Source organism: Corythoichthys intestinalis, chromosome 20 (genome assembly GCF_030265065.1).
Source record: "Corythoichthys intestinalis isolate RoL2023-P3 chromosome 20, ASM3026506v1, whole genome shotgun sequence".
Classification (NCBI taxonomy): domain Eukaryota; kingdom Metazoa; phylum Chordata; class Actinopteri; order Syngnathiformes; family Syngnathidae; genus Corythoichthys; species Corythoichthys intestinalis.
The window spans coordinates 24481329-24498142 of record NC_080414.1 but is presented as its reverse complement, the minus strand read 5'-3'; the positions used below and the strand labels follow the sequence as shown (position 1 = coordinate 24498142).

Here is a 16814-nt window from a genome sequence, read left to right as displayed (position 1 = left end):
CGCAAATGACAGACACGGCAGCTTTAGCAACATATATAATAAAGAACTAGATGCGTTAGTAAACAGTTGCCATCTTAAAGCAGTAAACTTCTCATGAAGGCTCTGTTGTAGAGAACCTTCCTGGTGAACCTAAGTCACTTTTTATCTAAAATGTTCCTAAATCGGCAAAACTCAACTTTAATATATCTTTAAATGATGAAACAGTTTAAGAACTTATGCATGTCGAAAATAGACGGAAGGGAACTAATGCAATAACTGGAGCAATTTTAACACCTCTAATGATTGATTCACAACATTAAATGACTTCCACACATAGCAAAGGTTAGTATCTAGTTATTATTATTATTATTATCTAGTTATTGCAATATCCGCAATACCCCTGTTATCCCAAAAACCCTTTAAACTTCAGATTTTTTTTTTTTTTTTTTAAAGAAAGAAAAAAACATGAAAATTATCACCAGGTACTTTGTCAAGTAACTAATTACTTTTACATTCAACTAACTGAGTTACAAACGCAATTACCTTTTGGGAGAAGTAATTTGTAACTGTAATTAATTACTTTTTTAAAGTAAGATTAACAACACTGGTAACGGTACACAAAAATCTCGGTTCGGTACGTACCTCGGTTTCGAGGTCACGGTTCGGTTCATTTTCGGTACAGTAAGAAAACAAAATGCAAAATATAAATGTGCTAGTTGTTTATTACACACCTTTGTGCTTTCAACAAAAGGAACATTAGCCAATACACAGTTAGAATTCTGCTAAAAATGTAGCAGGTATTTAAAGATAATCCAACAACAATTTGCCTTTCAGACCCCGCGTATTGGTCAGCTTTCTTTCTGAAAGAAAGAAGAAAAAAGAAGTGCTGTGCTAGAGAGAAAAGCAATCCCAATGACAAAGAATTTAACATGTATTTTACAAATGAAATGCCTCAATTATTCATTTTTTTTTTCTTATGAACGGTTTTCAAAAGCTTTATTGGTGGATTTTCTCAAGTTAAAGCGCCACACAGAAATTAATAAATGTAATTGTGCGAGCAGGATCTTTGTACTATTCTTATTATTTAATTACAGGTGTTTTAGCTCATTTCAATTTATTTTATTTAAACGGGCTATTATTTATTTTATTATGTGTTTATATTTTACAAATGTGATGTAGTATTCATTTATATTGTATATTTTATGTTGTATAACACATAGTTCCTATGTGAATATTAGTTCCTACTTGTTTTGTTGTGGTAGGAGGGTTTCTTATTGAACACGGGGCCGTGTTGGTTATTATTATAGCAGAGAAGATAGCAGTAAATCAAAAAAGACAAGTCAACTGTGCCCCAATCTACCACTCAAGAGATCTGATGGACTCAAAAAGTGGGTTACGATTGCATATTAGTTTGAAAATCGACCGGATCCACCGTATTTTTACACGAGTGACTTCCGGCCCGATCCTAGCTAGTAGTATTGACGCAGGAGGGCCGCATCTCGCTTCAAATAATAAACTCTGCCGTTTTTTTTGCGTGCGTCGTGTTGAGCTGCTTCTGGGACGCGTCTAACACGCGGCCGCACTGCAACTGGTGTGCATAGGCTGATTGACTTTAACGGCCGCGTTTCACTGCGTTCTCGCGGCGGCCACGTTGTCGCGCCGTTGACGTTTCTGGGTTATACTGCCGTACCGTGTTGGTCCTCATTATAGTAGAGAAGACGGAGTAAATATAATCTACAAAAAGAAACCGATCGACTCACAGCCTCGAAAAGTAAGGTGGGTGGGAAACTCGTTTGGTACGCCTCCGTTCCGAACCGAGGACCACGTACCGAAACGGTTCAATACAAATATGTGTACCGTTACACCCTTAATATATAGTATTTCATCTTTGATAATCAACTAGGTATCTTCTCCTGCTTTATTTGAGTTCAGGTAGCAGGTGCAGCAGTTTCAGCAGGGAAGTTCAAATTTCCGAAGCCCGTCCAGGGCTTTCACTGGTAGCCCCAACAGGAATCCATTGTAGTAGTACAGGCGGAGTGTAAAAAATGCCTGGATGAGACTCTGGGCAAAAAAAATAGAGAAGGAAAGAAATCTGGAAGTATTTTTTTGGAGTGGAAGAAGGCGGATTTGTTGATGGATTTGATAAGGGGATGAAAGGTGAGATTGGAGCCCTTGATGACACAGACGTTTCTCACTTTGGAGGATTGAGTGATTAAACAGCCGTGTCAAGGAGATCTCAAACCTTCCGGAGCAGTGGCCTGAGAGCCACAACCAAGAGCTCAGTTTTGTTATCATTGAGTTTCAGAAGGTTTAATGACATTCAGGTTTTACAGTACGTCATGGAGGGAGTTGACTTGGGTCTTTAGGGTCAATATTAGAGCTGTCCCGACTAGTTGACGTTGTCGACGTCATGGATGACGTAAATGCATCGACAGGCGCAACATACCGTCAACAGGTATTGATGGGCTAAAAAAAAAACACGCGGATAAAGTCGAGAATGACGAACACTCGGCATGTGCACGGCACAGAGATGTTCCAACGTATGTTCCAAAATGTCAACAAAAATGAACTCCTTCACTCCCAACCATTTTCACCGGTGCAACCCCCTTCGCTCCTGGCCGTTTTACTGGATTTTGACTGATTTTGCAAGGCCCACAGAAAATTCTGGTCTTTTGCAATATAATCATGGAACCCTCCAAAAGAAAGATTAAACTCTCTTCTTTCAGCGGGAAAAAAGTTAGTTGATATCTTTTTCAATTCTTTAGAAATTAGCATTAGAAAATAGCTTAGTTTGAGCAATTTCTGATGAAAAAACTGAGAAATTGAGCTTTTTGTAAAAGCATACATTTCAAACATAACTTTGACTTTAACACAGCTATTTTATGCTTTAGTGACATTCCAAAAATCAGAATAATGTTTTTCTTCTACAAAATAACATAAACAACAAGACAAATAGAGCTTTTGTTAGCAAAGTAACAGTTTATTTACACATTACTAAACTATTGAACTGAGAGATGACGCTATTGTGGCCGCGACAGCCGGGGTGAACATTTCCCTCATCGCTGTAATATATTGATGGGATGATCTATGTCATCCTCGATCAATTGGTTCGCCCTGGGAAGCACATCCTTGTTTGACATGTCATGTGTGGGTCTGCGGGGAATATACAGAATGTTTATGTTTGATGTGTGCGGCACAGTGCAAAGCAGTGAGATTAAAGACGTATGCTGCACGGTGTTTACCCACTACGGCCTATCATTCTAATGTTTATAAGTGTAACAAATACACAACAATCGCCGCTTGTCTCATCAAGATGGATTTTTTTGAGTCTTTCTTTTGTGGTGACCACTGCCTTGTGGCGGAGTTCGCCTGGTGAACTTGTGTGGGGCATGTTGTGTTTCTGCCGGGAAACTGGTTTGGCCGTGCGCGTTTCCGGCTGAGTCACGGGACACTGGAGGGTAGCTGGGGACGCGAGTGGCCGAGCACGGCGGAGCGGGCTCTGCTCGGCGAGCAACACGGACTCAACGGCATCGTCTGCTGCACTGATGGTCCCAGTAGTCCTTCTCGGACTTCCTGCGCCTGGCGTCCTGGTCGTCCATTCGGTCGTCTTCCACCGGCACCCCGGCCATGCGGCCTGGCCGTTCATTCCGTTGAATTGGGTTGCGGGTCCTACAAAATGCACTATTGCCCTCCAGTGGCCAGTTTTGTTGTTTTAAAATGGATTTTCAGCATTGTGCTTTGGAGCTACTGTAAGTTGCATCAGAACCTAGAGATGTCTCTTGTGAAAAAACATGTAAAAGACGTATAAATATGTCTTTGGGACACTGAAACAATTAAAAATAGAACGTATTCATACGTTTTTGGGAGCAAATGAGTTAATTGCTCAATTATAAAAAATATTAGATTAGTCGACTAATTGTAAAAAAAAAAAAAAAAGGGAGAAAATTAGTCATTTGGGACAGCTCTAGTAAATATCAAGCATATTAATCATATTAGCAGACTTTTTTGCCATTCTGATTTAAAATAATTTCAGTTGAATATCTCTGATCAACTGATTACACGTGATGCAATCTATTGTGATTGGAGTGTTCAAATGGAATGTTGTCCTTCGGTTTGGGCTTTTAACCCGATTCTAGCCAGTAATCAGATTAAAATGTTCCATGTAAGATTAGGGTATTGAGACATTATCGCACAAATAGGTGACTCCTTTTTAGATTTTAAAATCATGAATCTCCTTCAAAATGTGCAGATCATCAATAAAAATGTTTTTGATTTTTCCCATGAACTAATGATTTTTGTAATTTTTTTCCCCACCTTCATTCAATACTAACAGAGGCACCAGAGAAGCTCTCCTAACATTCTGCTTCCTGCATTCCTAAGATCCGCAGCAGACTCTCGGGGGGAACGAGGGGGCATTTTAATGGATGGGGTCCAAGGTCACTTCCTGTGCATTGATTAATTATGAATGGCCATAAGAAGCCGGGTATTAACGGGTGAACACAGTTTGAAAGGATAAGAAATGAACTTGAATTAGATCTCAGAATATAACAGAAGTGAATGAGAAAAGAAAAATCTAAGCTTATTTTGTGCAGGGAATTGGTCCGATTGGTCAATTTTTAATAGTTTCATCTGCATTGAAATCCTTTTTAGAATATATAATTTCTCCCACCGGACGACCAGACATAAGCTCATATCAACAGTGAGGTGTATAGCAGAAATAGGGAAACAGTTGACAGCAATGCAAGAGGAAAAGGAAAGCTTAGGAGAGCTGTTACTGGGCACTGAATCAAGTTTCCTGTTTACTGTAACAACAGGCATCCAGTGTCAAGATTGATGTGCCACATATCACACCACTATGAATAAGAGTCATCCTCTGAATGCTGCCCACTCCTGCCACAGCATGACATCAGTCTGGCACTCAAAAAAAGCATCTAAACATTCAATACAATAAAGAACAAAATCTCCTCAATACCAAAAACCTCAATACAGATTTATTTTGCGGTGGATCTGTTTGGATCTCGCCTCAACTAGTCCAGTCCACAGCCAACCAGATGTAGGCTGTTAAAGATCAATAGAAAAGAAAGACTTGTCTGCAATAACAACCCAATTGCATGTTTTCTATGAGAACAGCTGCCTGAATGATGCCGAGATAATATGTGATAACATGACAACAGAGAAATTACAGGAAATAAGCAAAGGATGAAATTACTTCCAAATGGCAGTTGTTTGTCTTTAATTTAGCTAATAACTGTTGGGTCAGTGAAAGTCCACACTTCTGTGTGTATATACATATGTATAGATACATATATTATTCCTGTTATATAATTGTTATTATAATCATAATTAATAATAATTATATATACAGAAGTTGTATGCAGTTTTTTCCAAAAACTTGCAGGTCCCCCAAAGTTAGACAAAAATCAGTCAATTCATTTCTAATGGCATTTACTTTGCATTGACGCCCATGTACACAGATGCCAATGAGTGCTATGTAAGTCGATGCCATTGACGGCCATGTACGTCCAAATTTCCCATTCAATTTCAATCGCATTTACATTGCATTGACTCCCATGCACACGGATGCCTTTGACGGCTATGTATGTTGATTCTATTGATGCCAATGAACTTGGATTCCATTAACGCAAATGTAAGTCGATGCCATTGACGGCCATGTACGTCCAAATTTCCCCATTCAATTCCAATGGCATTTACATTGGATTGACCTGATATCACCAGGATATGTTCCAGAAATGTCCTGAAATCAACAGGAAGTGACCTGATATCAACAGGAAGTGTCCCCGAAATGTCCCCAAATCAACAGGAAGTGACCTTATATTACCAGGACATGTCCCGAAATGTCCCCAAATCAACAGGAAGTGACCTGATATCAACAGGAAGTGTCCCCAAAATGTCCCCAAATCAACCTTGGCGGGGCTAAGATCTGTATCTTCAAACAGCAAAGCCCCATAGTAATTTCTCCAGAAATGGCATTTTTTAGTTAAAATATCATTAATAATTATACCCGCAGGGCCCTATTGTCGTACGCTGACTAAATCTAAGCAAAGTGACGTGTTAGATTAGGTTTTTGACTGGCTTGCTACTAATTTACAGGCTTTATTCCATTTCTTTCAACTGTTTGTCCTCTATCTGATAGGAGGAGAAACTGTTTTGCTCAGTGGAAGGTTGACTCACACTTAGTATGAAGAAGTATAACACACTGATGGGCAGCGTGGACTCAAATTTTGACCTGTTTAAAGAGTTGAGAAAGTTGACGGGGAATCCACTTGGGTATTAGGTGAGATATATTGGTTTTGAATTTGAATTTTTTTGTTAATTGTCTAATTCCAAAGGGTTCCGTGAATGCATATTTTAAACTCGTGAGGTTCGGAACCTTTGGCAATTTGGATTCAAACGGGTGTTGGGGTTATATTTCGAAAAAAAAAAACGGTCAAGTGGTAAAAATAAAGTCGACTCACTTTACTGATAGAATTATCTCAGAGCTCGTTGAGCGTTGGTTATATCTCGGGAATCAAGGAGATGCTCCGCCGCTTCGGAGACACTCGTCAAGCACAATCGCTCTCCAGTCGTCGCCATTTTTTATTTGGTTGGTTTTTGAGTTGGAAGGACGCACAGCAACACGTGAAACACTGCACTTGCAAATCAACAGAAATGTGGCTGGAACCAATTGGATGAAATGCTATGGGCCATTTTATCAAACTGGACTTTTTGTATGCACTAGAATGCTCAATGACTTGTCTTTGTTTAAAGGAACCAGGAATTATAGGAATTATAATGCACAGAAACAAGGCATTGGTTGTGTGTGCAAATGTGACTCTTTACTTAGAAAATTTTCATGTTAATAGTCTCATAAATTTGGCTATTCTTAGCTTCTTTTTTTTTTGCAGCACTTCAAATTGTACTGTTTTTACTGGAGAAGGAATTGACATTGAAAATAATAATAATAAAACTAACCATGAGTAATTTCATTCATTTAACTCTCCAAAACGGTTAAATTTAGCAGAGAAATAGAAGTATCCTTAACTCTCACAGGGGAGTTATTGTTTAACACTAAAAAGCTTAATTTTGACACCTTCTGCTGCGGTCGCATATAAGCAGCAGAAAAAGGTTACAATTAACTCCCTGGGAGTTGTTCTAACACTGCTGATTTTGCTGTGGAGCACTCAAAATGTTGCTCAGTGTTCTTCAAGTGGGCCCAACATTACACTGTTTGGCACTACTGCACAGCTCCTCTCATAATTATTGGACGCTGATCAAAAGAAAAGAAAAAACAAGTGCAGTACAAGTGCATGAAATCAATTTTTATGGCTTGCTTTGACTTATGATTTGAAAAATAACATCGCAATGCCTTCTTTTGAATGCATTCATTGATTTTAAGACCTCTAAATTGTTGCTTATGTTCATGTTTCTTCAAACTTTATTACATTGAGTAAACACATACACTACTGTGCTTTTTGGGGATGGTCTTCATGCGCTCACTTTGACTTTAATTTGGGTTGTTCATTTACTCATCCAATCAATCTTTCATGGACCCTCAAAATACAGACGTATAATTATAGAAACAGTTCATCCTTGATTAAATAGTATATATAAAAATGCAGTCTATTGTAAAAATGTTCCTGCTTAATAAATGGATGTGCAGTTCAGCTCAAACAAGTCTGTTTTAAATGGTCAGATTAAGGTTTCAGGTTTTTTTTGCCTGTTTTCCTCCATTTGTCTGAGTGTACATAATGAAAGCTAAACTCAGATGGTCTTACCCACTACAAATTACTTGAAATGAGAAAAAAAAGTAACACACCAATATTTTAGTCCTGTATGATGCACATTATCACTTGCTGTCAAATAAAGAGATCTCAGTTTAAAGAGCAAGACTTCACACTGAGCACATTTACCGTATGCTAAAACAATCTCGTAAAGTACTGTGTATATATATTACTGAGTATTATGTATCTAAGTACTATTAAATATATGCGCGTTTGCTGCAACAGTTGCAACTTAGTTGTTTCGACCAAAGTACTCCTTGTATGCATTTGCAGGCTTACCACTGATGGGCGTAACTTTTGTTCAAAAACTAGCATTAAATTGAAAGAAAACATTGAAATAAAAAATAGGTTTTCCATTTTCACGGGCCAAACCAAAGCTTTCATGTTAAGTAAGGCCCCACATTTTTTAAAATCTGTTTTCAGTTACAAATAGCTTTGAGTCGGTGTCAAAGGAAAACTCACAAGAAAGAAGAACATGCAAACTCCACTAATTTCAAAGGATTCCCTGTAACTACCACGGTTCAACGGCAACATTGATTTGAGTCTGAATTGATTAAAATAAAAAGAATACTGAGCTCTGATCAAAAAAACAAAAGGACATTAATATAAGTACTGCAGCCTAACACAGTCCGTCTTAAAACATGATTCTAATAGAAAGACATTGATCCCAAAACTGCGTAAGGAAAAAAAAATGGCTACTTACATAGCAAGGCACACTACTTAGTTGTACTGAGTTTGAGACCCCTTGCAATAGATACAGAGAAAGAACAACAGAAGGAACCAAAGCAAACAGGTGCAGTCGAAGTTTATAACTTCTGTTCCCACAGTCACATAATTATGGTCAGAATCCATCGAAATGGCCTAGTAGATCTTTACTACAACATATACGCATCAAAAACCAAACAAAGGTGCCAGAGTAGACAAATATACAGTACTGTGCAAAAGTTTTAGGCAGCCTAAAACTTTTGCACAGTACTGTATATTTTTATTATATTATGTATATACAGGATATACTGTATGTATACATTTTCCCCAAGTGGAAGCTTCCGTGATCCTAATAAATTTAATAATTAAAAAAAATACAGTACTGTGCAAAAGTTTTAGGCAGGTGTCCTGCCTAAAACTTTTGCACAGTACTCTACTTTTCATAGCTACTCTGTACCCACATACTACTAAATTGAACGCACAATTTAGTAATCTGTACTCGGTCTGCTGCTATCGATTATTTAGGTAATTGATTATACTATCAGTTCGAATAATTGATTAATCGCATAATCGGATTATGAACATTTAATGCGTTGCAGAATAGATTTAAGGACACGTAAAACAAATAAACAAGTATTTATGCTTTTAATAATATTCTTTTTGGCTTGCAAATATTGCACTTTCAAAAGAGCATAAAATGCGAATACAAAATTAAATTCCTGAAAGTTTCATCAAACGATTTCATTTCACATGAGCAGAAATAAAGAAAGAAGAGCAAAAATAAATTAAAATACCTGAGCTTAGCCTCAAACGATATAAAAAATATATACTGTAAATGAGGACCTCAGTACTACAAAAGAATAATTGGCTAACTTGCCTAGCAAAAGTCCACTCGCTTAAATGATTACAATTTTTTTTTTCTTTTTTTTTTTTTTTTTTTTTACAATGCTCTAAAAATCGTTCAAACATATATTCCAACAAAAAAACTGCCAAACTAAATAATGACTGCATAAACAAACACATTAGCTCAAACAAAAACCTACTTTTATGTTGGTCTTAACAGGGAGCAGCTGGATTCAACTATATTACACGAGTTATGGCATGTTTACTGTTGCCGCTAGAAGGCAGTGTATCCACTCAAATCAATAAAATTAAATGCAACACTTTCAAGCCAAACCATTTCAACATCACTCTAATTAAATGTATTCTCGAAGCAGCAAAATTTGATTTGAAGCTTTTTTTTTTCGAATCGAATCCTCGAGTTAATTGTTGCAGCTTTAATCTGTACCCTCTGTTTAGTTTGTACCCATAGTTTTGTAACCTGTATCCACCGTTAGTTTACTAAACTGTGAGCTCTGTACTAGGCATGTGCCGGTTAACGGTTTCAAGGTTTACCATGGTATGAAAACGTCACGGTTTCAAAACTGCTAAAATTTTCTGTCACACCATAGTACTGGATTAGCTATTTTTTATGTCCCAAAAATGCAGCGACAAATGGCTTGGAGCGGCAGCTCTCACCCCTCCCCCTCCGGTTGTTGCTCCGTCCTTTGTGTCAATGACATGGCTGTCGCTCTCAGAAACTACACCTGAACTTTTTCAACCCCCCCTCAAAAATGTCTAGTCTAGTATGGAAGTATTGGGGCTAACAAAAAGAAACAGACAGACGCAGCTTAGAGGAGGAAGGACAGCGGACATGCAGGCAACACCTACAACCTGATTTCACATTTCGGTGACCTTACACTTTCACTTTACACAAAATTTAAGGGAAGTAAACGCTGTCGTGAACGTTTCCCACCAGCTACGAGAGTTCACTCCAGCGTGTTTCATGTGTATAGCGATGGTAAAACAATAACGTAAACTTGTTATCGAGACTATTAACGTGGCTAGTTAACTTGCCCAGATGGCTAACTAGTTTTATCTCTAATCGTGTGCTTTGTTAAGTCTTCCGACATTGTAAACATAAGAAAATATAAGAAACTCCTGTTCAATGGAAGAAAAAATAACACATCTCAAAATAACACATTTTAGAGCTATAATTTCTTTCTGTGTTGAAAGAGGGTGGGTGGTTGTGTATAATGTGTAAATAATGATACGAGTCATACACACGCGATGTCTCTTGCTGTCACTCTCAATTAATATTCACCTAGTTAATATTAAAAGTAGTAGTGGAACAGTAACCCAGAAAAGGTGAAGACACTCACATTCCTGCATAATAACTTAGACTTGAGAGAGAAATATGTAGAAAATAAGCAAGTCTCAAAAAATATTGCGATGGAGCTTTAAAGTCAGTGAAGTGCTTGCAAAATTATATATATATATATACCAGTATATATATATATATATATATATATATATATATATTTTTTTTTTTTATTTATTTATTTATTTTTTTTTTTAATGAAAGAAATATATATATTATTATGGTATGTTTAGGAACTTGAGCTGTTGCTGTCGGTTTAGTCTAGAAGTTCTGTTTTAATTTTATTTAAAATATTTCATTTATTTTTTATTTTATTTATTCATGTTGGTGTTCTAATTTGCAAATATGTTGTGAAATATAAGACAATCCTGTTCAATGGAAGAAAAAATAACATACATCTCAAAATAACACATTTTAGAGCTATAATTTCTTTCTGTGTTGAAAGAGGGTGGGTGGGTGTATCATGTGTAACGAATGATACGAGTCATACACACGCGCTGTCTCTTGCTGTCACTCTCAATTAATATTCACCTAATTAATATTAAAAGTAGTAGTGATTTAGTAACCCAGAAAAGGTGAGCAAGTCTCAAAAAATGTTGAAATGGAGCTTTAAAGTCAGTGTAGTGCCGGCAACATAGTATATATTAAAATATACTTAAACGTGTTGTATTATCTTTAGCAACTTGAGCTGTGGCTGTCAGTTTAGTCTTGAAGTTCTATTTTAAATTTATTTAAAATATTTCAGTTCATGACATGTTAATGTTGATGTTCCAATTTGCAAATATGCTGTATTTTTTTTTTTTTTTTTTTAAATCTGGTTCAATGGGGAAAAAAACACATCTCAAAATAACACATTTTAGAGCTATAATTTCAATACCGTGAAACCGTGGTATTTTTGCTTAAGATTATCATACCATCAAATTCTCATACCGACACATGCCTACTCTGTACTAAATGTGACAAAGGGAGTCGAACTTCAAATGAGTTGTATGGATGTGGCAAACACCTGAGATCACATCTCATGTAATAATACAAAAACATAAGATAGTCTGTTAAAGATGGGATTCTGAGAAGTCCATCGCAACATAGCTCTAGATTTATGTATGTAATGGATATCGCTTTAATGCAAATACGGGGGACACCATCAGGACTCATAAAAAGCAGTAGCAATATGGAGCTTCAATCATTCTTTCTATGGGCCTGACGACCTCGATATCAGATGTCACGACAGTTGACACCAAGCAAACTTGAATGTATACATGTGGTTTTGATAACTTTACTTGTTTTCAAAACATGATTTAGTGGAACAGATTTTCCATTTTTGGTGTCAAAACTAGCGGCCAAACAATAGAAAAAGGTCTGGGATTTTGTTTATTTTATAACTTCTGATCTTGAAGTTATCTTATATATACCCGGTATTGATATACTCCTTGAGAAAAAACATTTTTGCTCTGAGGAGTACAATGTTTTGAAAACAAACAGAATAATAATTATCTTTAAAATCTCTCCAGTATTAAAAAAATACACATATGCAAACGCGACACAGGAGGGGCATAAGCCAAGATTGGAACCTTCCGACTGTGAGGCAGACGTGCTAACCGCTAGTCACCATACTGTGCAAAAACAACATTTCATACCCAATTCACCAATCACTAAACTGAACGATGGCCAAGAAACTAAACTCCAGGGCGCCAATTTAATCTAATGTTCTCCAAACTATAATTTTGTTTGCGGGATTGAAGCCCATTCCTGATTATAGTGGACACGGAAAGAAAAGGGCAGCCGTTCACTACTCGCCTTCCCCCTCTTTTCCACCTCCTTCCCCACCCCTTCTGCTTTGAGGAGTCAAATTGGTTCCAGATGCATTCTCTCACGGCTTGCCTCCAAAACAAAATCACAACATGAAAGACATGACGGAGAAAAAGTTTCCCCAAACTCACTTAAGAGAAAAATGCGAGGAATTTTGACGTAAAATAAGGAAGAGTGGCAATATGTGACTTCCCTAAGCAAGCTTGCTGATTACTTTCACTCACGGTGATGGTAATTGCACTGTTTAGAGCCTATTCCTCGGCCCCACTATATAGTAGACAATGTGCACCCCAAATGAGGATCTAAGAGCTGTGTTACTTTCATGTTTCGGGCAGATGTGTGAATGGGGAAAAAAAGCGATCCGCATCCTTAACCCATGTGGACTTGCACATCAAAGACTCACATGTTCTAATAATGTAGATTGGACCTTTAAAGGCTAGCGTGCAGTATGGCACCACAAAAGGTGTTTAAGACGACAGCTAAATGGTTTTAAATGAGAAAACAAAAAAACAATGTCAGATCATCATTGACTCAGCCATTGAAATTAATTAGATTAAATTTAAAGCCATTGCCTGAATACACACCTCAGTGTTTGTGTGCCTTGGCAAGTACTTGTGAATTAACCTACTTGACAGTTTACAAGGACAGAAGAAACGTCTATTAATCTTTTTTTATTATTTGCCTACAGCCGTCATAAATTACAATACAGCACATTTTTGCGGGGGTTGATATAGCAACGAAAGAGATGCAGCATTGAATAACATAAGCAGTTATAAAGGTTCCCTCCACGTTTTTTTAAAGCCAGGGACCAGCCAGCTACTGTCTATCAACCATTCAATAGTCACTGATTGTATGATTAAGATTAAAAAAGCGCTCTTCAACAAAATAAGATCAGTAATTCACAAAATGCAATACACATGAAATTACTGATTTAAATCAGGGCTGCAGCTATCGATTATTATAGTAGTCGATTAATCTATCAAGTAGTTAGTTCGAATAATCGAGTAATCAGATTAGGAACATGTATTGCTTTGCAGAATAAATTTTAGGAGATGGAAAACAAAGGCTTGCTAAGATGGAACTTTTAAAAGAGCATTAAATGTGAATACAAAATAAAATTCCTGAGTGTTTCTTCAAACTATGCAGGATTGCATTTTCATTTAAAGATAAATTAAAAATACTTGTGCTTAGCCTCAAACAGTATAAAAAATATACATGAGGATCTAAGTACAAATGGCTAACTTGCCTTGCAAAAGTCTGTTAGCTTAAATGCTATAAAATGCTAACTTTTTTGTTTTACAATGCTCTTAAAAAATCGTTTAAACACATATTCCCAAAAAAAAAAAAAAAAAAAAAAAAAACGGCTAAATATACCTGTAAACTAAATTATTAATGTATTTAAAAAAACGGATTAGCTCAAACAAGAACTCACCTTATGTTTGTCTTAACAAGGAGCAGCTGGATTCAGCCATGTTAAATGAGTTATGTCATATTCAAAGGGCAATGTATCTACCCAAATAAATAAAACTAAATGCAAACACTTTCAAAACAAACCATTACAACGGAACTATAATGAAACAAATACTCGAAGCAGCAAAATTTGATTCAAAGCTTTTTTCTAATCGATTTACTCGAGTTCATCGATTCATCGTTGCAGCACTGATTGAAATATTCCATATGAACATAACTATGAAGTGTCTAAGACTTGTTTTGTTTAACCCCTTTAAACCTGTATTTTTTCTGCTGGGCAATAAAAAAAAAAAAAAAAAAAAAAAAAAAATCTGCGCTGATTTTTACTCTACTCAAACACCGGAACAAAGTGCAATTTTTTGGTCGAGGATATTTCATGGTATTAATTGTTATTTTTATGTTAATGTGTTTTTAATGAGAAATTAGCACTTTACGTTATCCTTTTTGAAGTTACGTTAAGTGAGCCATTTTCAAAGAGCCAAAAATAGCAAAAAGGGCATGCCAAACCTCATGATTTGATTTCGATGGGTAAAGTTTCATCCAATAGTCTCCCAGAAGTGGCAATAGCAACTAAATTCAGTGTAATTATTGGTTTAGAGACGCAAACACGTCATGTCCTTCAGCAGCATGCTCAGGTCTGAAGGGGTTAATCCAGTACATTGCATTTGTACTTAATTTTAACTACAATACTTTATTTTTTTAATACAGATAGTTACTACAAGTTTTTTTCTCCAAGTGTCATATGTGTTAGTAATTAAGTCTTTAAGTTTTTTTTTTTTTTTTTTTTTGGTAAATTTATTAATGTATTTATTTTAACTTTCTAATTATGTACGAACTGTTAAAAACTGCAGAAGGTGACAGTGGTATGCAACAATTACTGTAATAGTGGCTACTATGTGACTGTATTTTAATGCTGGTCAGTATGCAGGTAGGAATCCAAACAATGTACAAACAATGTTGTATGTTTTCAGGGGATAGCACCGATAAATGCCTAAATAAACGCTATATAGAATATTTTTCACAGTTTTGGAGAACTGCTAAAATTATAATGCCTATTATGTACTGTGTATGAATGCTTCCTATGTGGCGCCATAAACCAGCATTACCCGATTTAACTGTACCGTTATTCAAGTCTCAGGTGAAGTACTTAGAACACACATAACTTATATAGAAGCAAGTTTACGATTTTATTTAAGCAAACATTCTATTCGGACACGATACCTAACCTACGAGATGAAAATCAGTTGTAAATGGTTACGAGGACATACCGAATGGGCCAACAGGATGTCAGCTGTCACTAAATCCACAACAAATAACTTTGGAGAAAGAACTTCACACTCGAGCTGTAAACAAAGCATTTTTCCTACGGAATTTCAGGAAATAGGCGGGGAATGGGGAATAACTTTACAAATGACTTTGGTCGTGTGAGAAGAAGTCATCATACAAACAGAGTGAAGATTTAAACGAGACTCACCCTGAGCTTGGAGCGGCGGGAGGTAAAAGTTTGCGGCGAAAAGGAAGCCGATTATATGCAAACACACACGCATCTTATTGAAATCCTAAAGTGCATCGTGGACGAGAAGACGTGGAGAACATTGAAGCTGTGACATGGTCCATGAACACCTCTTTCTCTCGCTCGCAGTCACCCTTTCTCCCCCCACTCCCCCTTTCGCTCCCTTTATGGAACATGCGCAGAAGAAGGGGGAATCAGTTTGGGCCACCCAATTATTTAAATATTTTTTTACATGGGAACATATTGGTTATAATTTTGCATTTTCAGGGTTAAAATTTTCAGAAAACTCTTGGCCTCTGTAAATTTGAAGTGTAGAAAAAAAAAATTAAAAAAATAAACATTAAAAAAAAAAAAAACATTATAAAAAATGGAGTAGTGACAAAATTATTCATTTTGACAGAGGTGGGTAGTAACCAAGGGCGTATGTTTGCATAGGGACAGTAGGGACATAACTTTTCAAGATGCTCAAATTGTCCCAACCAACCTTTAAGCAACCTTATAAGGATTAGAGTATATAATGAGTTGAGTCATACAGGTAATTTAGATAGTCTTCCTGTACGTTGTAAGGAAAGAATTGACCACACCATTATGAAGTGGATTACTTTCATTATGTTCAAACTTACATATACCCCTTTTCACTTGCTGAATGCCCCTGTCCATTTTCCCCCTCAAACACATGTTTGATTGGCTGATGAGTGATGACATGACCCACCCCTGACACACATACACATGCTCACACTCACATGGCCCAGACAGAAATAAATGTCTACAACATGCTGCCTTCTTCGAAGACGAGGGATATTAGAAGTGTTTTTTTTTTGGCCAGCAGCAGCCACTGAAAGTACTTTAAAAAGACGCCAATGTTATGGAGGTGGGAAGCACACCACTAATTTTGCTACTGAAAGTCCGACCTGCATCAGAGTTAGCATAACATTAAACTGTGTGAACTTGCTAACCTGCCAAACTCGAGTAGGAGGCTGCTTAGAGAGAAGTGTCTTTCTGTTTGTGTTTTCAACTGTTAACGTTAAATAAACTGTGAGAAATGCGGTGAACTCTGCTGGAAACTATAGAACCAGAAAAAAGTGAGCAAGAAGCTGCTTAGAGAGAGACGGGTGCAGCATAACCTCCTATGTTGCTCACACAACACAACATAATCATAATTAACTATGTGCATAGAAAAAAGTTATCACACTAGCATTGCGATTAACTGGTCGATCGTGATTGACGTAATCAAGTCATTTAATTAGGTTCATATTCGCGAGAAATGTAACCCTGACCCCAGTTCAGTAATCTATTATGTCTTCTTAATGTTCCGACCCCGAGCAAAAAGTGTACATGCAGGTTATGCTGTTTTATC

At 36.8% G+C, this 16814-nt stretch overlaps 1 protein-coding gene across 1 annotated transcript in view; it reads right to left on the bottom strand.

Moving 5' to 3' along the window:
- The window catches only part of reck (reversion-inducing-cysteine-rich protein with kazal motifs), a 59709-nt gene extending 44110 nt beyond the window's left edge, over nt 1–15599 (bottom strand). Inside the window, exon 1 of the mRNA XM_057824412.1 lies at nt 15419–15599. Coding sequence (XP_057680395.1) covers nt 15419–15491 — 73 coding nt within the window. The 5' untranslated portion in view covers nt 15492–15599. The remainder of the gene's footprint in view (nt 1–15418) is intronic.
- Between the last annotated feature and the right edge of the window lie 1215 nt (nt 15600–16814).